A 26,474-nucleotide genomic window follows, 5' to 3' on the forward strand; every position below is an offset into this window, starting at 1 on the left:
TGCCTTTTTTTTTTTTTTTTTTTTTTTTTTTTTTCCTCATGGCTGAAAACTGATGATCTGTTTCATAATATGAAATGCAAGCAGATTCTCCAACCACATTCGTGTAAGTCTGGTAAATCGTCTCCAAGTACCTTCAGCCTAAATTGCACGCAGGGCTGCTAACATGAAGGGGAAAAACCTTCAGCTACTGAAACAATGTCAAATTTCCCTCCGACATATATTATATTTAGATAAAAGCGCTTGTTGGAGAAGTCCCAGGGAAAAGCATGTAATTCTCTCAATATGTGAAGTCTGTAATGCTCTGCAGTTTTCATTCACAATAGACTTGACGTTGACCTGTCAGTGAGCACTGCGGTATATTTAACCTGTTTTAATTTAGAAGTTTCACCTGAAAATAATAATAATAATAATAAAGTAACCGGGCAGAAAACAGTAATTGGCCAGGTGCCTTCTAGCTGATAAGTATTACTTTTTTACTGCTTTCCCTAAAGCTTTGTGGAATTCACCCAGAAATCTGTTTCCCTGACAGATGACAAACGTGCAAAAAAAAGTGTACACAACAAGCTTACTTTTTTGTATTTAAAAAGTGGGAGCAAAAGCCCATCGCTGTGCATACCACTGTGGCTGATGTGGTATGTGTCGACTCTAACAAATTGCTTTCTGCTTGCTGCCACCACCTCCAGTTTCTAGTGCTTTATTGCATATAAAACCCAAAATAATTTATGCCACAGCCTTACCCAGTAATATTTCAGGCATATGACTTGAGAATAACGGGCGTTTTGCCTAGCTGAGGTATAAGTAAGGATTTACAGGATTCGTCCCAGAATATACAATCCACAATTGCTATAAAGCCAAATCAGAAATGTTCTTTCTTGTGGCTTTGGGCCCCTGTATTCAGTATGGATTTCGAGGCACTTTTATACCTCAAATTGCTAGCTTAGTGAATGTATACAAAGTTAAGATCTCACTCCTCCTCGCTCACATTTCATTGCAAATAAAACTCCAACTGATGCAAACGAGAGGTTTACTCATGACAGAAGAAATTAAAAATGAAGACAGACATGAGCTTTTGTAACCTAAATAAGCTCCCCTGCATATTGAGAATTGTGGTCTTTCTAGAAAATATGCAAAAGATTTGAGGAATGAAACCTACATATTCTTACAGGCACCTTTAGGCAAACTGTCATCACCAATGTGTCATGCTTAAGCTACTAGTTCTGTATATCTTCTAAATGTCTCTTTAACTCATACAAAATTCACATCATCAACTATTATATCTATCAGAGGTCTTTAAATGAAGGCAAGAGAGAGAAGAAAAGCATGAGGTGGACCGTTTTCTCATCCTGTGTAGTCATGTCATTAAATTGTGGCACCGAGGTAGGTATAGGCAGGAATGGACACCCCATCAGACAGCCTGAGGGGAATCTGGAGTAAAGCACACAAGGAACTCTTGCAGCATTATGGGCAGGAACCTGCACAAGAACACAGGACCATTTGTATATATTTTCTCAGCAACGAATATGAGAAATAGTTCTTCTTCCTATTTAAAAATAATTAACTCACATCACATGCAATATATTTTTTCGGCCACAGGCTGGAGTGGAAATTGTTCTGTTGTTAGGAAGTAGAGTTTTTAATTTTATTCAAGCACAATAGTTATAATGAATTTAAAGAGGATTCCTGATTACTATTGTTCACTTTTCCTCTACCTATAGAAATGGTCTAGTTTTGCCAAGTTTTCTGATGCAACCAAATGCAAGTGTGTGCTATTACTCAACAATGTTGTATCTCCTCCAGCTTGGACTCCCCAAAATGCAACTCAAAGTTGCAGCTTAAGTAGAACAGGGTCTGTCGTCATTCTGTGCATGGAGGATATACTTTGAGAGGGGTAAACTAATGAATTTAGAGGTGGTAAAATTCAATAGATTCAGCTTATTTTTTAGAGTGGTATAAGTACCTTCCAGCTGAATTGCACTTCTGAGTTTCTTTATACTCGGGATTAGGGTGAAACAGCAACTTCAACATTTTTTATGCCAGGCTTTTTACAGCATCCCAGCGTTTCTTCCTAATGGTTCAATTCTGAGGGCAGTGATGGCAAAAAGCAGACCTTTCAGACAAGCCTTGCTACTGTAAGTGCAATCTCAGCTAAGTGAGCTAAAACTAGACCTACAGAACATGATGCTCAGAGTACAGACTGCCTCCACCATAGCGCAGCTATTGTAGTGACAGAAACAAGGGATATTTTAGCAAGGTTTTTCTATAGAGACAAAGTCAAGGAGACTGGATGGAAGGAGAATTCGCTTTCACTCTTCTCTGTTCAGTGTCCAGTTTAGCCCTGTAACTACAGCAGGTAATGTCTTCTGAAGGAAAAAAAGCTTAAACTTTTCTTACAAAAAGGTTATTTCTGGTGTTTTATTCCATAGCAGTATGCTGCACTATCCCAAATCAGCAAACAAAAACAAAGCTATGATTTCAGTAAAGCACAAAATGAATTGTTATAAATTACGTATGTAACATTGACCTGGAAACTCAGCCTTCAATTTCATCTGCTTTTCTACTTTCAACCTGGTTACCTCCTTTAAGGCTTGTTTAATACAGCACACTAGGAAATAGCCTCTTAAATCAATGCTTGCATTTCATTTACTCCACAAAGGTTAATAGGATTCCTGTATTTTAAGAGCACTGTAATTTAAAATGAAGTGCTGGACCACGAGGATAGGTCTCATACACGGGAAGCTTCTTCAGTTTCAACCTGTACTTGCTCCACTGAATATCATATAAGGACAAACACTGAAAAAGTTACCTCTGAGAATCACCGGATTCATCAAAACCAAAGCAACCTCAGTCACACACTCTAATCCTCCATCACCGTGCCCAATCTACTCACAATCAACTTCCAGCATACATCTATTCACCATCCACCCTGCCAAAACAGGTTGTGAAATTTGAGATGAAACATGGCTGTAGTTCTCGAAGATGACAAATCTTCTCTGTGAGCAGAATCCCCTTTTGCACTCATGTTTTTTTCTGCACTTGCCTGCCAGGTTTTGCAGGGTGTAGTGGGGAACCAGGGGCCAGGACTCTACAAGTGGGTGAATCATGAAATGGTTTGGAGTTGAAGGGACCTTAAAGATCATCTAGTTCCAACCCATCTGCCATGGGCAGGGACCCCTTCCACGAGACCAGGAATCCTGAAAGGAAGAAAGTTCACAGCATCATGTTGATTGATAGCAGGGACTACACCCACCAACAGTGCTGGACCCATCTGGAATGGAGTTATTTCACCTACCACTGAAATGCAGCTGCATCTAGGGTACATCAACATGTAGGCTACAGCTGTGGGTCCATAACTGAAGCAACAGTCTCTGATTTAGGACTGACATTGCAATTGATTAAGGATTTGAACAAGACTGGGAATGTATAGTGGACAGGAAGGAGGAATGTGGAAGCAGGGATCAAACAGGGACTGGGGCTGTAGGAAGGGGCCTGGAATGGGACATCTCCCTGGGCTGGGGAGGGGGAGAGAGGAGAGACAGACAGACAGCAGCAATGGATGAGGAGCCTCCATCCTGCAGGGCACAAGATGGAGAATGGAAAAATGTGGATGGAGAAATACTCAGAAAACAGGGAAGAGGGAAAGAGATGTGTCAGGGAATAGCGAGGAGAAAGAAAGCATCGATTTGGGTAAGTGGCTTTGCCATCAATATCCAGCATCCAGCCTAGTTCAAACGGCTGCCCAGGACCTGGAAAGCCAAAACTCCCAATGACTCACAGAACAGAAACCGTAAGATTGCAGGTCCTGATTACCCAGACTACACATCATCCAGTAAACTCCTTCCCCTTTGCCTGAAATGTTATGTGAGCTGAAATGCATACAGTCAGAACCCGCTATTTTTATTACTCGATTCATCAAAAGTATGGGTGTTAGCATTATCCGGGGCTCTGTGAAGCATCAAAACTCCTCTGTATTTCCCAGGGGATTGGAGATTGTAACTAAATGACTATTGCTCAGAGGCAGACAGGTCTCTGAAGATGTCTGCTGGAGCTTTCAGAAATACAGCAAAGACTGTGCTGTGCACGAAGTACAAGGCATGTATTTGCACACAGGCAGCCTGGAAAAATAATTTTACCGGATAATTATTCAGATAATCACAGAATAATCTTTTTTTTCATCCTCTCTTCCCGACACAAAATATGCAAAAGGAGGACACAGCCTTAACATACCGCAGCAGACTAAATAGTGAAATAAACGCTGCAAACAGGAAAGCAGCTGAAATGTAAGAGCAGAACACGCACCAAAGCAGAGCGGGCTGTGAAGCCTAATGCTAACTGAAATAAACCACTTCAGGCGGGATACGGCACTGCAAATACATTCAGTGCTACAACATATGGTGAGCAGGAAAAAAAAAAAGATTTAATGAAAATCAGATGTTTCCAAGTTTTCTGGTACCGAATCCCCATGCACCCAACTCACGGATGCTGTGCAGGTGCAGATTTGGTTTCAAGGGAAATTCATGGCTGTTCACTTTTAACGTGGACAAGCATCTGTCTCTTTCTCAGGTGTTTAAGAAACCTACTGTCAACAGCCAAGGTGATTAGAAGACATTTTCAGTGAGACAGCAGAGGAATTATGAGTGCAGATCCTGTCATTTGCTAACAGGATTAGGGGCAGATACATTCCATGCATCTCTCCGAAAGCAAATCCCAATGTGTCTTTCACCTTCATGAAAGGTAAAAAACCCTTCCATAAAACAGGCGGGGTCACGTACAGCACTTTGAACAGCACACTAATGTTTCAATGATTTGCAGACATCGTATAACAGCACTGAGCAGTTTAAACAGCTGGAAGTTTGAAATGCAGCCATTGCAACTACACCCACATAAACACAATAAAATATCCTGGCTTTATCCTTTCAATTAGTTTTCCCTTAGATGTGCCTGTTGCCCTTACGTTGCTCCACTCTGATCCTTATTCCTGGAGAAGTTACTTGTAAGAAACTACCAAAGGACTCACTCAATGTATTGGAGAAAGTATGTGGAAAGTTGATTGAATTCATGAGAGCTGATCAATCAACACCGAAAATACAAATCTAAAACCCACTGTTCTTTAATAAGAGTTTTAAAACCCCAAACTTTGCACAGAAGTATAGCATCTAACAAAAACCTCTCCCATTTGAAAGATTCACTAACAAATTTATCTACAAGTTATTCACAGAAAATACCCAGATAAAAACTAGGAAATGGAAGAAAATAGCAATTTGTTTGCCCTCAAAATCTGCTGTTGTTAGAGGCATAAGGCACCAAACCAGAAAAATTGCCCTGTGCAGATACTGTGCCAGAGTAAGGGGCGGGTTCTGCAACACACAGCATGTTTCCAAATCACAGCAATTATTGTGGTGCACTTTTTTTTTTAAATTTCAATTTTATTCTGTAATAGCTGTTTTGCACATAGGGAACCAGTCTGTAATAGCTGTTGCAAAATGCTTTATACCGTAGCATCCCCACACAGATGAGCTCCGGGTGAACACACGGAGATGAGTAGTAGTACCAGTCGTACGTTCACAGTAAGCCATTGATCAGGTCCTGTTGGTTCTTTGGCAAATCTTCCACCACAAAACAGCCATCCTAACTGGTCAGGTTCCTCTCAGCACCTTCTGAGCTTTGTGTTCATCAGATACAAACCATGACACTAAGCTTTCAGTCCTTGCTCCAGCTCCAGCCTGCCCAACAGGGAAAATACTCATACTCAAGGTGCCACATCAGCACCTTGGTAGCAGGAGAGGGCACCCAGCACTAACCTGGGCAGGATCTATGAGGTCTGGGCTGCTTCCAGACAGCAATGAGTGTGCCCTTTTTGGAGAGCAAGGCATTACTCTATGTTGTGATTGTCCTTGCCTCTCCACACCGTGACCAAAGCACTGGTCCACAAAGCATGGGTTTGATGCCACATAACACCTACTTTTTCTTATCTGCATTTCATCTTACTGCTAAAAGAAATGCTAGGTGAGTGCAAGGCAGCAGAGGTGAAGGAGCATAGCAGATGGGACTATAGAAGAGAGGAGTGTGATCAACAGTAGAAGTGAGAGAAGGCAGGCAACAAGGTGGGGAGGATAGCAAAGGGCTACCATGGTAAGAAAGCTGTAGGGCTAATGGGAACAGACTGCAAGTGAAAGCAAAAGAAAGTCTCATTCCAAATGTGAGAGGAGACAAGAGATTATAAGTTTCCATCACCAAGAAGCAAAGCCTTTCTACAGATTCAACTGACATTTTAAAAGAAAAGGTAATCAAACATTTCATCATTAAACACACATACACAAATGCTTAAGCCAAGGCTTCTGGTATAATCCATTACATTCCAAGAGTGAATGCAGACAGATGGCTATTTTCCCCTCGTCGTTATATTAGTACTTGGCACTTGCTAACTTCTTTCCATCAAAAGATCTCAACGTACTTTACAAATGTTAATTAATCCTTGCAACCCCTTCTGACTTCCGCCTGGTGGGTATTATTACCACTATAATGCCAGCTTATGGAATGGAAAATCAGAGACATAGGCAAACATACACCTTTTAGCCTAAAACACACAGCAGGTAAGATTCTCGCTTTGGCTGCACTACTCCAAGCCTGCTCAAAAACCTGTTGAAGCTACGAGGAGCTTTTCCAGCAACTTCCACAGGGAGTTGTTGCAGGTACATGGACTCTTTCCCCCCAGGCCCATCTCTAACAGCTGCACCATCGCTGTGCCTCAAAGCGTGTGAAAGCCACTGGCAGAATTGATTATCCCAGGACCTTTTTTTTGCTGGCATGCTGAACAAAGAGACATCCTCCCCTGAGCTCTCCCTGAGCAAGTGATGGCCTGCCTCTCCTTTGCGTAATGCCCACCGTTGCTAGGTACTTCCAAATCAGGAGTTTACATTTTAACGAGAGTTGTGCCTGCTGGGAAATGGGAAAGGAAGGGCGAAAAGCGAGTTTAACCCTGGGGATCTTGAGGCTGTGTTGCTGTGAAAGCACCTCTCAGGCTTTGCGCAGGGGTCAGCATGCCTCAACGCAGCCTGGCACCTTTTTGAAGCATTGGGATGTGAACTGAGATACACCTAAATGACTGAAAGTATGGAAAACAGGGTGAAGGGTCCTCACCCTGCCATTGGGAAGCAAGGAGTTATCTTGCTGCCAAACCTTTCTGCTTTTCAAGCTTCAACAGATGCAGAAAGGCAACTTCGTGAGGCAGGACTCTCCAAAGGTGATTGAGTGAGAAAAAACCAGCTTTACACCAGAGAGATTTTAGTCCCACAGAAACTGTAGAAGACATCACATGGGACGTTTTCCATGCATCATTGCTCTCACTGCACCCTCTTCAATCCTACAGCGTAGATGGGACTGACATGAACATCAGCCAACCCACCCAACACTGGCTGTTGCAGGACTTCACTTTGATTCAAAGTCAAAATGTTTCCTGTCTCACTTGCAGTACAACACAGAAGACTATTTCAGGAAGCCACCAAGACTCCTAGAACAAGGCATTTGCACAGCAGACAGATCCTTAGGAATAAAAACGCAAAGGAACAGACCTTAGACTTGATCCAAACATGCAATGGTTTATCCAAGTATCCTCTTCCCAGCAATCCATAGTAACTATTCATATACGCACACCAAGCCCATTCATTACGAGGAAAAAGCCATTCAATTTACCCTTTTATGAAAGTTATCACTGAATTTCAGTCATGCATCCTGAAAGGCACGGGGTGGAGCCAAAAATGAAGCACTGGATAGCAAATCTCTGTTTAATATACTTCTGTGAGAATATAACATTTGGCAAGCAAGGATTTGGCAATGTAAAATGCAGAATATTTGGCACAATAAAAAATTAGGACAAGCATAAGAGAATTTGAATGCCTGCTCACGAAGAGTGTGGTCAAACCTGTTACCACAACTCAATTGGCTGAGATTACTTAGTAAATAAAAATATGGTAATCATCTGTCTGAAGAAGATAAACTTTAGCAGCTATGAGGTAACAAAAAGGGTCTGGGTATCGGCAGTCCTCCAAATTGGAAAAATAAGTTAAGCCTGCTTTTAACTCAGGCTAACAGGCTGGTAGTTAAGATGTTAAATATGGGATTTAGCATTTGGCCCCTCTCTGCTACAAGTTCCTGCATGAGATGCTTAAGCTCCCTTGTGCTTCGGTTCCCATCTGACTAACGCACGGGAATGTTTGGTGAAAAAAATCATCCATCTGAGGGATCCAGAGGCTAGCACAATGGGCATTACCTCCATCAATAAGGTATAATTAGACTAATTGATCTAATGAAAACACAGGCATAAAACTTACCTCAAACACTAGCAATCCTCTGCCAATGAGGTGATCTTGGATGTACTTATGGGTGCTTCTGCCAGCTCAAGATGAGTACGACAGAGTAACTATCAGTGTTAGTGCACAGCTCTAAGCACATACAAACAGTTTTTCTGGACTTTTGCCCAAAGTTTGCTCAAAATACTCCCACAAAACTACCAAAGATTTGGGAAGCTCCCAGGAAGGCCTCGCTATCTACTTTCCTACACGGAGAGAAAACTTCCAAATGGTTTTCTCCTCTGTTTCAGGTCCCCAGAAGCTTTTCCAGTTCCTTCTCCAATTTCTTCTCACACTCCAGGCAGCCCCTGTCACTCCTCACCTAACGGCATTTTAATAGGTGTCTCCGTCTTCTTCCTCCACACCTGCGAGCGCTGCGCCTTGAATTCTCCCAAGCCTAAACCTCCCTATTTGCCTACCTACCCTTGCGACACCATCAGCCTTTTCAGGGTTCAGGTTCTCACTGAAATGATGTCGTACATCTTGAGAAGTGCTGGAAAGGACCAAAAGCCAGGCACTAGGTGCTAAACAGTAAAGTCTCTGCTTGCTATAATCTTGTGAAAACCATAATTATATCCTTTTTGGGTAAAGAAAACACTACCTGATCACTCCACAGGGTGTTGGGTGAGTTTGAGAGAGAGAATCCAGGACATCAAGTAAGGAATTAACCCTGTGGCTATCCCAAAATGACTAAAGGACCAAATACAGCTCTCAGATATGCACAAGACAGGAATATTTGTCCTCAACTGGATGGGCTGCAAATTATCGCTAATGCACATGCTGTCAGTGGGAAGCTTTCACAGCCATATAGATAAGGACTGGTGGGAATACCAAGATAGCACTGCTACAGTGTTGAAAGAGATTTTTGGCGTGTTTGTAAGCCTTGAGAAATAGCTACATTTGCAGAGAACTTCAAAACTGCTTTGCTATGGCCTTTATGCAAATGTAACAGAGGAACTAGAAGAAAGTTTGTCTTCGGCCTTAATCTAACTCAAGTAAAAGTTTAGCCAGCTTTGGAAGCAGATGTGACCTCTGCAAATTAGGCTTTGGGGCTTTTTCAAATCCTGAGAAAGAAAACTGCTGACACAATGTGTCTGACCACTCCTGTTCCAGGAGGAGGCAGATGACTAAAGCCAAGATGCACAAACCATCTCACACGCCCAGAATCCATGGCAGTGATTGCCCTCCCGGGGGAGGAGACCAATCCTAAAATTCTCCTTGCCTCTCCACAGAGGAAAGATGGTGTTATGCAAAATACACGAAGCTATTATTCAACACTAGTTTAAAAATGGGAGGCTGCTTTTGGAGAAATTTGTATGTAAGAGCATACGGTATGGTTGGAACACCTCTCATTCGGGCTTTGTAAAACATCATACAAAGCAGTAGCAAGAGAGAGCTGAAGGGGAAAAACCAAAGAAAGAGGAATAGGAAGCAGCAAAAGAGAAGCCACTGTAGCTCTCAAGAGCTGGAAATCCAGGAACAACCTGAAAATGAACGAAAGGACCACAAAGCTTCCACCACGGTCATGTCAGTGTGTGGTGATTGTCCACATCATTTGTGGATGCTGAAACCTAAAGTGTGTTGAGCCTTGTGAGGCTCACCTAACCCATGACCTACTGCTGAGTATAACTCCACTAAATAAAATGAACAACACACAAAAAAAAACAAAAAACAAAACACACACACCCAAAAAATCCCACACGCCAAACAATGAAAGCCTGCAGTAAGGATCATGCCAGGATAGCAACAATTGTGATGCTAGAAGGTACTTCTGTAATTACACTGAAGCAACTCCAGTGCTGAACGTATTGCAGATGGAATTTGGCAAGCCAAAAAAACTCTTGTTCAGAAACATGTAATATATTTTTCTGGTTAAAAAATCTGCAGGCAATTTGGCTATGACAAACCGAACAGAAGCCAAAATCTCATATCCTGTAGTGACAAGTGCATTGGTCTCAAGGACACACCTCTGGGATAGGCCTCCACATTTCTTAGACTATTGGGGAAAGGAAAACAAGTGCACATGGACTGCTTCCACAGCGGGTGCTTTCTCTTTTTTTTTAAATGCACAGCACACCAATTAGGAGATATTCTCTGAATAAGGTTTTAAGCTGTCTGGAACAAGAATCATCTCTTTTTTTGTTCCATAATACAGCAACCTTTACCTGGAGGACCCACAGCAGCACCAGATCCTCCTAAGCAGAGCATAAAGCAGCTTGAAAGCAAACTGAAAAAAGATTCAGAGTTCAGAACCAAAACTGCTTGCACAGGGCTTATTCTCCAGGTTCTGCTGGAGTCATTCTTGCTCAGGAGAATCTGAATATTTCTCACTGTTGCTTAGTCAAGGTATATGAAAAAGTAGTGAATGAAAACACAAAAAAGAAGACAACGGAGTTAGCCAAGTCCCTCATCTTCAAGAGCAATTCTGACTTTGATGAAGAAGGGTCTGAATACAAATAAACATCAGACAAAAAAAAAAAAAAGCCTTATCAACCCCCCAAAAAAGTGGCTGTGCTTTTGGGAGTAGCCTACTCCTAATGGTGCCTTTATATGTTTTGTTTCATGCAAACCGGTACACCCAATCCCTGCTACTAATGCTGTTTATTTTTCTTTTCTGCATTATTATCATCCAAGTTTATCTTTCACATCTTTTGCCTACAGTAAGCTAACCTCAACAATAACAGGATATGTGCTCTAGAATTACTATTATGGGGGGGGAAAAAGAGGAAAAAATTGCTTCACAAGTGACACCGTCAAACTTGCAATAAATAACCGAGTAATGGAGAAAACTGGGCATTTAAGGACTAGGTTAACCGTTATTCCTCCTAGAGTCAAAGAACCACACTGGCTGGGAAGCAGACAGCCACTTTACATCACTTTTGGTCTCCTGGTGAAGCACAGAGTGAATTTAAGTGGAGCTGATACTTGGCTTAGTATTTCAGTTACCAAGAGACGCAGAGACTGAGGAAGGAAAGAATTTAAATACCAGCTTCTGCCCTCGCTTGAAACTTTGCTCATCGTAACTCAGTTTAAAACCCCAGAAACTATATTGACTTCAGATCTGAAGCCTGTATTTAAGCCCGGGACGTGTTACTCATCCCTGGAATTCAATACAAGCCTTCAAAGCAATATGAAAGAAAAACAGCTGAGCAATTTAAAGCATCAGCTAAACCTTGTAGCTACTACTTTTCTTCAGTGACGGATTTTTGGGAAGGGAGAAACTGGATCACACTACCTAGGACTAACGTGTGATTTTTCTCAGAACTTCACAAACTGTTTAAATGCTTCAGATGTAGAACAACCCACGTGGAAAACTGTGTTCCAACGTGCCCACTGTTCCCTAAAAAGGTGATGGCAGTGAAAAAACTTCTCATTACCACATCCAGTTTGTGTGTCAGAGCGAGATTTCACGGCAAGGCTGAACACTTGTGAAAAGGAGAAAGAAAAGGGGAGGGAAGGCAAAGCAGGGCGGGCGGGAAGTCCTCCCTGAACGTCTGCTCTGCAAAGGATTTGAACTGCAGAAAAGAGGAACCATGTCAGCAAATGCCAAACCAATGCAATACCTGCCAAACCGCACCTTATCCTTCTCAATCAGCAAAAAAATTATCCGCTGCCTGATTTCTCTTACCTCACCAATAAAGGGCTAGGTTTTTTTCCCTTATTAGGACAGTCTCCATGCTGCAAAACTCTGGCTCTAATAAGAGGCTTTAACAATATGTGCTGCACATCAGCACAAAAAGAAAGCAACTAATAAAAATAAAACACAGGAGGAGAATAAAAGGGCTGAGTCCTAAATTAAAAGGGACGACATCAGCTTAGTTCGGGCTCCAAAATTTGATCATAGATTTTATGAAATAGAGAATTAAAATTGGAATGGTTAAATGTATGAAGGCTAACATTATTCAGATATATAATTATAAACTTGGCCCTGCAGCTACTTATACATGTAAGCGGCCTTACTGGAGTCAGGGAGACTTTTTTACTATACTTCAGTTCTTACATGGCTCAAAACATAAATCAAATGTCAGTATACGAAAACAGTACAAAGAAAGGGTTTTTTTATGTTTTCTTTAACAAAATAAAATGTGAAAGGAGTGAAAAGTAGCAAAGTTAATTAAGTCTCCATGTTTCAATTATTTCAACAATTGATGGAAGGGTTTTGCCTGGCTGTATTTTTAAATTTATGGGTTTGGACTAGTTTACTGCATCTGCATTATATTGACATATATGCATAGATATGCATCAATATGGACAGAAGAGCACAGAGAGCCTAAAACAATCACCAGAGAGAATTTCTCTGATTGTTTTGAAGCTTCTTGTTTTACTCTGAATTGGGAGCAGGGTGGACAGGGAGCCCTGGGACTGCAGGCTTGCCAGGAAAGGGCAAGGCAGGAGCCTGAAGAAGCAGGATGAAGTCCTGCCACCCCCATCCCACGCTGGTTGAACACCTATGCCAACAGTGTGGCTGTGGAGGAGCTATCTGGATTGAAGATCTGCACTAACAAGGAATTTTCTAGTTTTGCTGAAGTGGAAGAAAAAAAAAAACCCTTGTCAGAGTGAAGTGATATGGAAAATGTTCAGGGCTGTTTTATTTTTATTCAGCCTGAAACAAGAACACAAATCCTTCATTTACTTTTATTTCTTTTAACTTTTTTTCTTTAGACTGTAGGTCAACTTGAATTCAATTTGAAGATTCAAAAAAGGATCAGAACATTTTATTTAAAAAAAAATTGCAAAGATGCAGCTCACTAATTTCTTATTTAGAAAGTGTCAAAAAAAAAGCAATTTAATTTAAAGAAGTATTTCCTCTTGTTTTCATTTAGACATACCTAATCTCACAAACCTGACATGAACTCCCAAACAGTTCACTCTACACAGAGCTCTCCCAATTTTTCTTGGTTTTGCTAAATTTAACTTTTATCAGAAACAATCTCACAGCTCATTTCAGGCATTTGGATTCCCAGAGAGCAGTACCAGGTTCAGTCTGACACCCCTCACCACTGTCCTGGCTTGAACCAAGGCTTGGGAAGGATGAAGAATTCAGCTCAGGGTTTTCATTAAACTCTCTGAAGTCGCTTGTTCTCTGACAAAATCTTAGAAATTCGATTCTCACAGAGTTACACAACTGCAGAAAGACTCAGGTGGATGCCCAAAACTCCACACAAATTAATCCAGCTTGGTGCTCCCAACGCGCAATGCCTTGCTTGTGCTGGATAAAACAAAACATCTTTCACTGAGGCAAAAAGGCTGTGAAATCTCAGAGATGTTTCCTCATAGACTTATCCTTTCTCTGCCACAATGTTTCCTGCACTAAGGATAACCTCACTCAAAGATGTTTCAGCTCTTCCAGTAAATTTCTTCTGACCCACTGCGAGAAAAGTTCCTAAATCCAAAATCTTGAACTAGACATTCAGTCTTCAATAGTCACTGTCCCTATTGATGTGTAAACCAGACACCAAAGCACATGGATTTCGTTCAGACTAATATGTCAAGAATGCTCTGTATACACAGAGTATTATTACCACAGTGTTTAACATAAATATGTGGATCCACCCACAGATAATTTATATTTGCATCAAAAGCACTCATCTACCATCCCAACTGTTTTGGACTTCTTTCCCAGATATCAGGCACTGAAGTTGTAACTTGGATATAAAGAGTGCAGCTCACAAATGGACAGGACACTGTAAGAAAGTTGCAGATTTCTTGGCCCATTGTACACTTGTCACTGTTGGGCAAGAGACAGGTTCAGAGATTGACTGGCATTCCTAGCCATCAAAATGGAGATAAATTGTCTCTGTACAAGCTAAAACCTTTGTGCATCTGGTCTTAAGTTACATTATGTTCATCTTCTTTTACCTCAGAAATGTGAAAAGGCTTTTACAAATTAAGGATTCAGGCCATTGCCCACTGGAGAACAGGAATGAAAAGCAAAGCCAATAGAAAAGACCAGAAGGAAGAAAAGAGGTGGCTTCAAGTGTAAATGATCAGCATCGATTTCTGAAGCAGAATTAACTAGATAACATAATGTCACCAACACTGCTGCTGTCTGAGGAAAAGTGTCCTCTTCCACGCTTCTCATCTCTCAACAAAACTAGCCAATTATCTTACTAGCTAGCCAAGAAACAGAAGAGAGAACCTACAATATGAAGAAGCAACCAGAAAATGCTGTGAAAGAGTGAACTTCCAACAACAAAACTGCCCATGAACGATCTGTGAAGTTTGAAAAAAAAAAAAGTTATAATTTGCTGGAAGAAAACATCCTACCTGTTGGTAAGGAAGATTTCTGTTTTCCTTAGAAACTTGCACAGTAAACACTTATTTAGTGTCCAGCAAAATGAGCCAATTCAATTCCCATACATTTGCTAAGCAGTCTTTATATTTTCAGGCCAACCGGAATGATTTCTTGGCTATGATGAGTGCTTCTGTTTTTAATTTCTAGTGTATCAAATGCTAACAGGATTACGTTCAGCTATTTAGCAATTACAAAATTTTCTACAAATACTACAAGTACACTGAGAGCATAGAGAGTATCTTTAAACAATGCAATTGAAACGATCATGTAAAGGGACCATTAGAGGACATTTGCAAGAAGTTAAAAATCACCTTGTGCCTCATTCAAAACGGTGCATTAACAGCCCCCTCCTTTTCCCTGGAGAGTCTCCAGAGAGTTAACTTATAAGGATTTTAATACTCCTTTTCCATTGCAATCTCCTGAGAAGACATGAGCACTTGGAATGATTACGTTATGCCCCAGCCTGGGAAGGGCAGTATTTCATCATGCATTTCACTGAGAAATGCTTTGAAGAAGCATTTGTGGGTAACGCTAAAGGTGTCTTCCCCACTTATGTCCTGAGGTCACAGAGACGTTTGTTAAAAGGGAATAAATCAGTTTCTAAATTTTGGCCACACATTTGATTTCTCTTACGAGTCCTCACCAAAGAGAGCTTTGCTTTTCTTCCCAAAATATGCTAATGTCTTAACAAAAGAAAACCCATGTCTGGTTGTCAAGGTGCATCTGCTCTTGTTTAGAAGGAGACAAATCTCCCAAGAGACAGCAAACCAACAGTATAGTAGCTAACCATGCTTCAAGAGAAAAGGATTGAATTGTTTTCCCTCAGATATAATTTCACTGACTTCATATAATATAATTGCAGGCACTACAGCGTACACAAGGTAGGACATCCCTCCCAGCACTTGCCCAATGCTTCTGAGATATGCCAGGCATAAAGTTAGCACATTGCTGGTTCTCTCTCAGCATTGACATCCAATGATTTCTATTTTTTTTTAAAATCAAAACAGACAGAACTTGACATCCAGCTAAACTGACCCTAGTGCAGACCAGTGAAAGGGTCCGAAGATCACCTCAGAGGCTTCAACCTGGCTCACTGAGCTCAGGGTGAGCTCCCCACAGTAGGTATCAAGAGTCAAGCTTTCCACCAGTTATATTAGCCCTGAAGTGCCCAAATCTCACCCACTTTGCTTTTTCCTCTCCCTTGTTTTCCTCTCACACTGGTGGCAGAGAAGCTGGTGCTCCCCATTCCCGTACAGCAGCATGGGAGGGCTGGCTGCCGCGGCTTGTGGCTCTATTCCACCACGGACCAACACAAAACAAACCCATTTGACACAGTCTAAGTTCAATTAGTATTTATTGCCCAATTTCTGAAATCACGATGGAGGATTTCAGATTCCTGGAAGGGACTTCTTGGAGGGGCTGAGTTTCAGAAATCCCTGAGTGCTCTTTCTCCCCCCAAGAGCACGCTATTTCACACTGGAAACTCCAAAAACAGGCACCCAGAAATCCCAGGTTGCTTTTCAAAACCTCTCCCAAATTTTAAACAAAACCCTGATATAAATCACAGTATTTTAGAAACACAGTAGTGTCTTATTTCCCACATACAAAGCAGACAAACAAAACAACACCACAAGACCCAAATAAAGCAGACCGTTTCTTTGGTGATATTATACATGTTAATTGATTTTATTCTCTCGTTTCCCTCCCACGTTCAGAGATGAATATGCCGTGAGGTCTTTATTTACTCAGTGAATTAAGCAACCTGAGTTATCTGAAAGCTTTCACACAAACACGATGAAACTCCTGCAAAATTCCCATTAACGGAACCCCAATTAGCAACAACTCATTCCAACATATTCTTCTGCCACTGAACAAAGCAATTTAAATTCTGCAATTCAGGTAAGAGAAATGCAAAAAGGCAAAGACTTTTCCTTTAGACAACAGAGCACAACATAGCAAAAAGAGGAGAAAAAGAACCCCATCTGCATCCAGTGCTTATTGCCCAGTTCAACCAGCTTCCCAACTTGTTACACCATCCAGTTCCCCTTTCCCTTCGCCACCATCCAGCACTTCCTACACAACACCAAAAGGCTAAATCCATACAGATATCATAATAAATCGGCAACTCACTTGGAAAGGCTTGACAAGTTCTGCCTGCAGTATGATCTGCTGATCATGTCTGCGGCGTATGAATCAGTGCAAACTGCTGCCAGCTCCAGGGAGCAAATGGACAGATGATCAGGGCGTGGAATGAGATAATAAAAATGCCATTATCCTTTTAGGCATGCGAGACTCATTGGATGCTCTTTCCACCCCACAGGTTAACCATTTGGTCGGTCTTGTAACTCCTGTAATGACACTCTCTATTTGCCTATTGTCAAGCTCATTATCTATGTTGTATCCTCCTCCCCTCCCTTCGCCCCCCTCTTCTGTGTAATCATATGATTTCTTTTTTTTTTTTTTTTTTTTTAACGCCAATTATTTTTTTGGAAGGAGATGGCTTTGAAACTGTTTGTTTCCTGGAGTCTGCCAGTGGCTTTTAAAATGGATAAAAGGGAATAAAATGTAGGAAATATGAGGGAAAAGTCATGACTTTTTTTGTGTGTGTGTGCCTTTGAAGCACATGATCTGGAGAAAGCCAGGAACGGCTAATAAGATCCCATATGTGCGTGTTGTCCCGCAGTCACATGAATTGAAATCTCTCTTATAGAGACAGAGTGCTTCCTCAGTCCCTCGGTGAGACAGAGCAGATTTTCATTTAACAGATGTAGGAGGTTCTCAAGTTTTTTTGCATCAATGGACCACAGTTATTGTTCAAAAAATTTTCCATGCCATCATCCATCCTTATCATCAAGTTTTTAATTTAAAGTACTATTTAACATCATTCCACTAAATGCAATTTTAAAATCACTATTGTAAGCTGAAGTTGCATTTCAAGGACTAAAACTATGTATATGAATGATTTTTTTTTTTTTTTTTTTTTTTACTGTATTCTCTCGAATAGATCCTCTTTGCTATGTCTGGGCCCCCAGTTGCAGAAATTCCTGCAGATTTCTCAGCTGCTCGACTCGACCGACAAACGCTTGCTTCCCATTCAGCTTTCACAAGAAGCACTTCTCTGTTCAGCAAGTTTGCCTGAGAAACCCAGCAGCCTGAGCGTTGCACAGAGGTGCCTTCACAAGTATTTGCTTGTAGGAAAGTCACATTCCAGCCTGCCGAGAGATGATGAGGGGAGAGGACCCAAATATCAAACAATCGTCCAGGAAACAGTCCTCCCTTTGATCGTAAATCATTGCCTAAGCATTTTGCAGGCACTTGCATCCAGTCTAACTCGTGAAAGGTCAAGCTGGATCAGATCGCTCAAAAGACTGGAGGGTGATTGCCAAGCAGGAACAAATCCAGGGATGTGGGAAGTAGCTGCAAGCTCAACTGCAGTCAGGGTAAGACCATCTCGTGTTTAGCAAAGGCATTAAAAACAGTGCTGGAGCTAAATCCAACCTGACAGACTCTCCTCAACGCTCTTCCATCTAATCCAGTGAACGAGGCAGGAAACAGAAATGCAAAAGAAAGTGATTTAAATAGAGGCACCATCAGTTATGATTTCACACGCTTGGCTCTCATACCCCTTTAAGCCCGCATGGGCGAGTAACCTGAAACAGCTTACTGTGCAGTCCTGCAGCCATTCCACCCCAGGCTCTGATGTTGTTAAACCTCATAAATTACACGGGTGGGTGTGGATGGATTAATACTCCAAAGGGAAATCTCTACTGCAAACTCGCCCTTCTGTGGGAAAAGGAGTGTGGGTTCAGCAGGTGGCACTCTTACCTTGGAGCGTGCACGGAGGCAATCCTCTCTGCATGAAGCCATGGAGGGTGCTGGTTGTCCAAGAAGACATCAATACTGACAGGTTGTTTTTTTTTTCCTCAGAGATTGCAAGAAACCAATGGCTGCGCTTTGCTTGGGGCACTGATAACTCATTTTCGTTCTGCTTAAATCCTGCAGTCAATAATTGCATTTTTTTCCTTTCCAAAACTCCCTCTACAGTGTTTTACAGAGAGGTGAATGATTCCTCCGCAAGCATGTACAAACTCAGGGGGTTTTGCACACTCAGAAAGAAGTTTGCAAGACCCCAAGAAGTTGCTATTTATTCACATACACATTCTGCGGACCCAGCCTCTTGTTCTAAAGTACATGTTAAAGTCCCATGTTTTAGTGTATAAAATATACCGGAATTTTGGTCTGGAGCAAGGAAAGGCCAGCAGCGTTGATTGCAAAGGGAGGAAAGCGTGGGTTTCATTTCTGTGATGGCAGAGAGATCTGCAAATGAGAGGAGGGTGCAGCAGGCCATCTCCATTTCTTTTACTCTGACCTCAAGCAAAAGAGGGCATGTAAGGCAGTGTGAATGAGTCCAGTCCTTAAAAAATGCTGGTGAGAAGGGAGTCATATTTACTCTTCCTGGAAAAGGCATTTCTACTACTGGGGAATTACAGAAGCAAAATTCTTCCCTCTGAAAGAGCATTACTTAAACAGAGATTGTATCATTGTTCTGCCAAAATATACATTTTAATCTGATGCCAGATGTAAGAGTTGATGTTTATGAAACTATAAACTGGGTTCCAGGGCAGCCCTGCAGATTTCTAATACAGGTCTGTATTTACTACTGTGTGACAGAGAGTGGTTTGTTGTTGGTTTTTTTTCTAGTTGAGTGAGTTCTAAAGCCTTTTAGAATGCATCCTGGAATAGTTAGGTTATTGCAGTGCTCACAAACAAAACTATTTCCACACATGATAAAAATAAAAGCAAATTGACTATCCTCTGAAACATTACACCCTACACCTTCAAAGAATAGTTCCAGATTTTTCAAAAGTCTGCCCCTACTGTCATGCAGATTCTGGCTCTAGATGGCAAATTTGACCTATTCATTGGGTCATCAGGGACAGGGGTAGGAACAGGGGAAGCCTCCTGCACTTGTAACAGACCCCCAGAACTGTTTTAAAATGTCCCCATTAGACATGGACAGTCAGAAGGATCCCCAATTTTTTTTTCTTTTCCAAATAACATTTTGAATTATAAAAGTCTGGAGGAGCACTTCACTCTAGATAAAACACAATGATTCACATGGTCAGCCTATTTTTCATTTGGAGCAAGACTTCTAACACCAAATTGCATCCTCTTGCCTGTACCTTTAGAGCTCTACTGTTAATAGATATCATTTGCCTGCTGATTGAACAATAAGCAATTCTGGCCACGCAAGTCTATCGTCAACTCCTGTGTCATCTTTGCCTGCAAATGGAGAACTGAAGATAAATAAGATGGGCAAATCCCACTTCCAAACAGTATCAAGTCTCTCTGCCCAACTGTCTGTAGTGTTAACCTGACAGAGGCATCCTTGTCAACAACTGCTCGAAACACTCTGCAGATAAGTGTCCCACATATTTATTTTTCATTTGACAGCAGTAGTGTGGATTCTTTTTCTTTCCCATCCAGAAATAGCTACAGCCATGATTTGTCACACTTACAAAGCTGCAAGATCAATTGTGCAATTCTGGACACAGACATATTAACCCACCAGCATACTGCCAAGTGGACCGTGGCTAACCCATAGGAGCAGCACACACTGTTGCACCACTGAGGGCCCAGGAAGCTTCACCTTCATCTATGCTCAGAGCTGTGCCCATCACTTAAGTCTCAAGGCCCATTCAGCCGAGGAACCACCGCTGCTTTAACAAGAGCTACGGGGACATTTTGGGATTCAGTTTGCAACGTGAAGGAGGGCTCTGCCAAGGCCAACGCATGCAAAGTCAAGCCTTCACATTCACTTGGGTGCGGACCCAGCAGCTCCATAGGTTTACAGCAACGTAGAACTGGTTCCCCTGAAAGAGGCTGACACAGTCAAGATTTTGCCGTGCTTGCAACCCCTTTAAAAACAAGTGGGAGGAGGATCTGAGTCAGTTATAGATCGTTGCACGTAATGATCCCTTTATTATTACAAAGCCAAATGTTTGTTGTCTACTTTTTTCAGTAACTTAACTAGGATAGATACTCTCAGTACACTATGGCCTTGAGGTGAAGATCTTGCATATGGAGCAGCAAGAGGCAAATCACCTTCCCCCAGATCATTTCAAAAAGTCACATGGGCATCTAAAGCATGAAAAATGAAGGGGGCAGGAGATGCATGTCTCAATCTGCTTTCCTTGTATGTTCTGATGCTTCAGAGATTATTAGTTGGCTCTAGGACACCAAGACCCATACAGAAGATGCTAGAAAGAGAAAAACCTAAGTAAACAAACCCTAACTAAACTAGGACACTTGAGAGTTGTCATTCATGCCAATGAACTCAAGTGAAATGGCTCTATGAGAGCGTAGGTTCATCTGTTACAACAATGAAAGGAACTACAGAACCTTTCCCAGCTTCTCAACATTAAAACTAGCAAAATGAGGAGGAGGAAGGAGACGTGAGAGCTTTCCAAGAGGAAATTATTACTGGGAGGTTCCAACGTCTACTCATACTAACAATAGGAATGTCCAGAGGTCATCCAGAGAGCCACTTAATATTTTGTTTGTTATTTTTACTTTAACCATTCCTGCATGTGAGGCTGAGTTTTCAGTAAGACTATCACACTAGCCAATGAATCCTTTTTCTTTTGAGATTACAGCGTATTTACAACCTGAGGCACATCCACCATCAAAACCGTGCCTTTTTATACGTAGCCTACTCCTTTCTGTACCTGTTTGTCAACAGTGGATTTGTTGTGCTGCTCAGGGCTCGTGTCCTGTTAATGAACTACCTTCGTGTTCCTTTAGCTCTTTGTTTAACCTCTTTCCAAGTTACAGCAGTTTTAAATTGGGCAGGCAAATAACTTACAGAAACGTATCTGATTCTTTTCAAAGACAGTAAATAGCTCATGCTGCACCGCCTCTCCTCAGTGCCACTAGCCTGAAATAAGTAGGCAGCCTTGTAGAGAATTTTGCAAAGCTACTGGCATTTTACAGGAGAAACAGAACTCTGTTTTCTTTTTTTTATGAAAATCCATTCTAATGACATTAACATCTGCTCCTTCTTTGAAGAATATTTTTAACTGTTCCCTCCCTGGGAAAACGAAAGATGCCACAGTCTCTTTCGTTGTTCTCACAGAGCAAACTCTGTTGGGTTTTTTAAGGTCTGTTCTGAAATGCCCCGATACCGTTCACTGCAGGGGACTCTGTGTATGCATCTCAGAGGGCAAAAAGGGCATTCGCCCTCCTATGAGATTTCACTCTAGGACACTGGCATGTAAGCAGGGAGTTTATTTCACAGTTGAACAACACTTGGCATATTAAATCATATGCAGGAGGTAAAGTCTGGCAACCTATACATAAGGTCTTGGAGTAAATCTCTGGAGTACTCATAAAAGCAAGGCTATGTACTTCATCATCAAATAACACTGAACTGTCTCTTACTATATATTTTTTTTCCAGTCCAGTTTTAAATATCTCAAGTAATGGAGATGCTGCCATTTCCCAGTGGTAAGTTTTCCATACTTTAGCAGGTTTCAGTACTAAGAAGCCATCCTACGACTATGACACTATAACATCTCTTCTTCCCCTTATTTTTTACCTGTAACCCATATTTAGATCTACCTGGATACCTGTAAACAGCAGCAGTGGCAAAAATTTTAATGTGTTCAGTGAAACCTGTGAGTAATACTTATCAGCCATGTAAGTGGATATATATATTAAAATACATACTCAGATTGGAATATGCAGTTTGGGGTTTGGACATATGCATGTGCAAATCATGGAGGGACATGCTGACAGAGTTTGCATGCTCACATGGACAAATTGTCATGTAGCTAGTGCCTTAGCAGACGACAGAACTATTTGCCTAGACAAGTTCTGCAGGATGGGGAACACAACCCTGCACATCAAAACACAAGACTCTGAAGCCTGAAATTGCAAACACTTGAAATAACGTACTTCCAGACACTGAAGATCCATCCATATAGGGCCCATGGGCATTGAGGGATAGCCCTCAATCCTATCTGATGCCTGCTTTGCTGGGACAGGCTGGCCTTGGGTAACACAGGCAGGAGTTTGGTCCTTTGCAGGGAAGAGAATTTAATTTTCTCTGACTGTTCTCAGTTCTCGAGGTATTAATATTACTCTCCTTCTCACATGGAAAAGTTACTGACTGCATGTATGGCTGTAGCAGTAAACAAAACAAACTCCAAGACAAGTGTTAAAATGATATTCCAAGAAGAACTTCCACAGTAAATTGAGACTTGATTAGAAAAGCATACTTGCTGATGTTTGCATTCTCTATCTGTTACTTATGGGGCAATGCACAATCCAGAAATCAAGAAGCATAATATTTCACGGGTGTGATAGGCTATTTCCACCAAAGCATAGCTTTTGTTTTATGTCATGTTTTCACTGCTTTCAAATAAACCCTACGATCCAAACAATAGTCTCCATGTAACAGCCAGGATACAGCTACCTTCTGGTCATTTGAACAACTGAAATGGAAGAAACCATACGAGGGAAGCGTTCACAAAGGCTATCTTCACCTCCTTTCCCCACATCCCAGCACTGCCACTAGTGAGGGACAGACATGTCCCCTCCTGCTCTGAGCAGGAGGCCATTTCTCTCCAGCCACCAGCAGACGGAAGGGCCACCGTTTCCCCATTTGCTCCTGCACCCGTTTTTTTGTGCTTTATACATCGCAGGGACACGTGCCAATTCTCACAGCAATAAAAACCAATCTATGCTTTTGGCTGGCAAATTTTAAAATTTGCTGTCTCTCATTTATACCTGAGCTGTAGCTTGCTTGGAGCAACAACTGCTATTAATACATTTCAGCTTCAGCAGTGAAAAGGATAGTACTCAAACCCCAGCAACCTGAGACTGGGCTTCTAGGACTTCTGCTTACAGCCATGAAGGATTCCACAAAATATAAAGCTGAATAAGCTGCCAATAGTGTAGATGCAAGTTCTCTCCACCCCAACTGTTTCTGGCAATAGTTAATTTCAACAACACTTCAACAAAAATTTCTATATAAAATTATTTATATTAACAGGCATGCTCCAAACATTACTATTCACTGTCTAAAAAAAAAAAAGGTCAGGAATAACCACAACATGGTAGGTGTGATATAAACACAGAGGACAGATGTACCTCTAGCCAAAACAGGTTATGCTGGGTGAGCATGGGTGAAAGCCTAAGCCAAAGCTCCTAGCAGACACCCCAGTAAAGAACAGTAAACTCATGAGGTGTGAAGCATGGGATCTCTTCACCCTTGTGTGTCACCACATACCAGCGAGAGCATCCACTGTCTCACTTCAGTCTGAAGCCATGGTCCGAGTCCAGGCTTCAGGCTTGATCCTTCTCTGCTAGAAGGATCAAGCTCGAATATTTATATAAATGCTAGAATATTTATATAAATGTGTGCACAGGCACACACGCACGCAGCTCTGGAAAGAGAAGAGCATTTCCTGCTGGGCCAATTTATGGAGACGTTCCTGTACCAAAAGCTCCTATCTTATGATACTCTGAATTTTACTGGTGAACAACATCCAAGCCCTGGTCGGGATCCCAACTTCACAAACAACCCAATAAACTCAGCTAGCAAAAGCCATCCGAATTCCACCGAAGGCAGCGACTGCTCAGGAGTTTATGCCACTTGAACAGCTCAGAGGTATTCAAAACACCAACCTCAACTAGAAATACTCAGTTTGGGACTTTCTTACCCCTGAAGTTAGCTTAAAAATATGAAATTGGAGCCTCAGACCAGGACCCTGCCTTGTGCAAGTTGATGATCAGTTATACTCCTGTCTGACTGGACTGCTCATTTTTTTAATATCTGGTAACGGCCCTTAGGTGTTTTGGAAGGGGCTTTATTTCACTAGCTGCACTGGGATTACCAACTAACCGGATGCTCCCAGGAACTTTCGGAGAGCAAACAGTGTCAGTTTATTTAATAACTTTCAAAGTGAAACTAAAATCTTGTCCAAATCATGTCTCCTCTGATTTAATTAAAATGCACCACACATACTGCACTGCTCTGTTAATCATTAACAAAGTTAATTGAAGACAGAAGATGAGTCTTTTCTTTTCTTTCCTTCAAAAGCCTCCAGCCAGTGGAAAACTTCAAAAAACATTCCAAAAAAAGACCAGTACAGTATGATTTTTGTTAGAATGGTCAACACGTCGGTATGTTCTTTCCCCTTATTCTGTATTTCTGATTCCTATAAGAATGCATGTTAAAAGAGAGGGGATTTTTTTTTCCCTGCTTGGCAAAATACCTTTCCTAAATTTTCTAAATATTGCCTGGTATTTGCGTCAATATGACAGTCATTGGGTTTGACAGGAATCAGATTGCTAAACCCACACAAAAATGCTTTGGAAATTAGGGGCTAGTTATACATTCAATTTCATTCAAATCCACTTTAGCAAACTGGCAAGGAGTGGATCTGAACCATCCCCGTCATCCCTTCAAGTCTGTAGTTCACAAAAGAGGTTTCTCCAGCACGCTAATCTCTACCCTAACTTTTAGACTCACTCACAACTCCTACTATCTGATAAATCTTCTTAGCACTGCTGTCCCAATTCATTTTCATTTTCCAAGATGACCTAGCAACTCATGAAACTTATTCTCCCTCTGCAGTAAGACTTTCCAACTTCTTCCCGGGAACGACTTGTGGACCATTCAAGAAACAGGATACATCCATTTTTCCAACAGTTCTCCTTTTTTGAAGGCGACCAAAACAACAAAAACCAAATAGAAAAGGTTTCTTTCTTCACTTTCTTCAAGTTTTAAGGAAAGCTAAACACAAAATCTTCCAGTCTCATAGGTAAAATTGTTATCTAATGGGATTTCCCTCTTGAAAGCAACAAAGGGTCAAGGCTGAACGCTTCCACAAGGCCTGTCAGATCAGATCAGGCCAGCACTCCATCAAGGCTGGATCCTCGCCTCCAGCCATGGCTCATGCCTAATGTTTTAGAGGAAAGCAGTAGGAAAAGCAAAAAGGCAAATCACACTGCACCTGGTCCATTGAGCAAAGCTATCCCTGCACAGCAAAATTCCTCTCTGCCCCCTGCAGGCAGGCAGCTGGGGCTCTACCACATACAGGCATCGCTGTCTGCACTGCAGGCTCTTTAAAAAAGAACCAAAAAAATCCTAAAAGAAAACCAAAAAACCAACCGTAATTTATTGCAGGGTAATCCACATAAAAAGGTATCAAGGAGTTAAAATGAAATCACCATAAATGTTCAGTATTCACATCACAGCATGTGCATTAGGACATAATGATCTGGGGACTTAAATTACTCCACTGTAATAAAAGACCCAAGTATATTTTTTATTTGTTATTTCTCTGCATACCCAAGTGTTAATACTTCTTTCTGCACTGAAGTTCCTGAAGCCTATTGCAATTTAGTATCAACGGCATCTGAACAACTCTTTAAGGCATTGTGTATCTTCTTCCTAGCTTCTCTTGGAAAACAGCTCTCTGGACACTCCTTACACTACCAGGCCAGGTCTGAGCAAACTCTTAAGAGCATGATTTCTTCCCATCTACACTGCACATTTTCAAACATTTTCAAAGTGGAACATAAAGGGTTCCACTTGAATATGAGGAAAAACTTTTTCACGGTGAGGGTGACGGAGCCCTGGAACAGGCTGCCCAGGGAGGGTGTGGAGTCCCCTTCTTTGGAGATTTTAAAGACCCGCCTGGATGCTGTCCTGAGTAACTTGCTTTGACAAGCTCTGGGTGGTCCTGCTTTGGCAGGGGAGTTGGACTAGATGATCTCTATGGTCCCTTCCAACTCTAAAAATTCAGTGACATTCAGTGAAACCT

At 41.6% G+C, this 26,474-nt stretch overlaps 1 protein-coding gene across 7 annotated transcripts in view; it reads right to left on the reverse strand.

Annotated features, from left to right (window-relative positions):
* Positions 1-26,474, reverse strand: part of CALD1 (caldesmon 1) — a 202,730-nt gene that overhangs the window by 41,244 nt on the left and 135,012 nt on the right. The window contains exon 1 of one of the 7 annotated variants that reach the window (XM_014937455.1): positions 16,771-16,993. The exons of the other annotated variants lie outside the window; for them this stretch is intronic. Within the exon in view, the coding sequence (XP_014792941.1) occupies positions 16,771-16,817 (47 nt within the window). The 5' untranslated portion in view covers positions 16,818-16,993. Of the gene's footprint in view, positions 1-16,770; positions 16,994-26,474 lie in introns of those variants that run through there. 7 annotated transcript variants of the gene reach the window in all.

The sequence above is a fragment of the Calidris pugnax genome, unplaced genomic scaffold (genome assembly GCF_001431845.1).
Source record: "Calidris pugnax isolate Ruff unplaced genomic scaffold, ASM143184v1 scaffold1, whole genome shotgun sequence".
Lineage (NCBI taxonomy): Eukaryota > Metazoa > Chordata > Aves > Charadriiformes > Scolopacidae > Calidris > Calidris pugnax.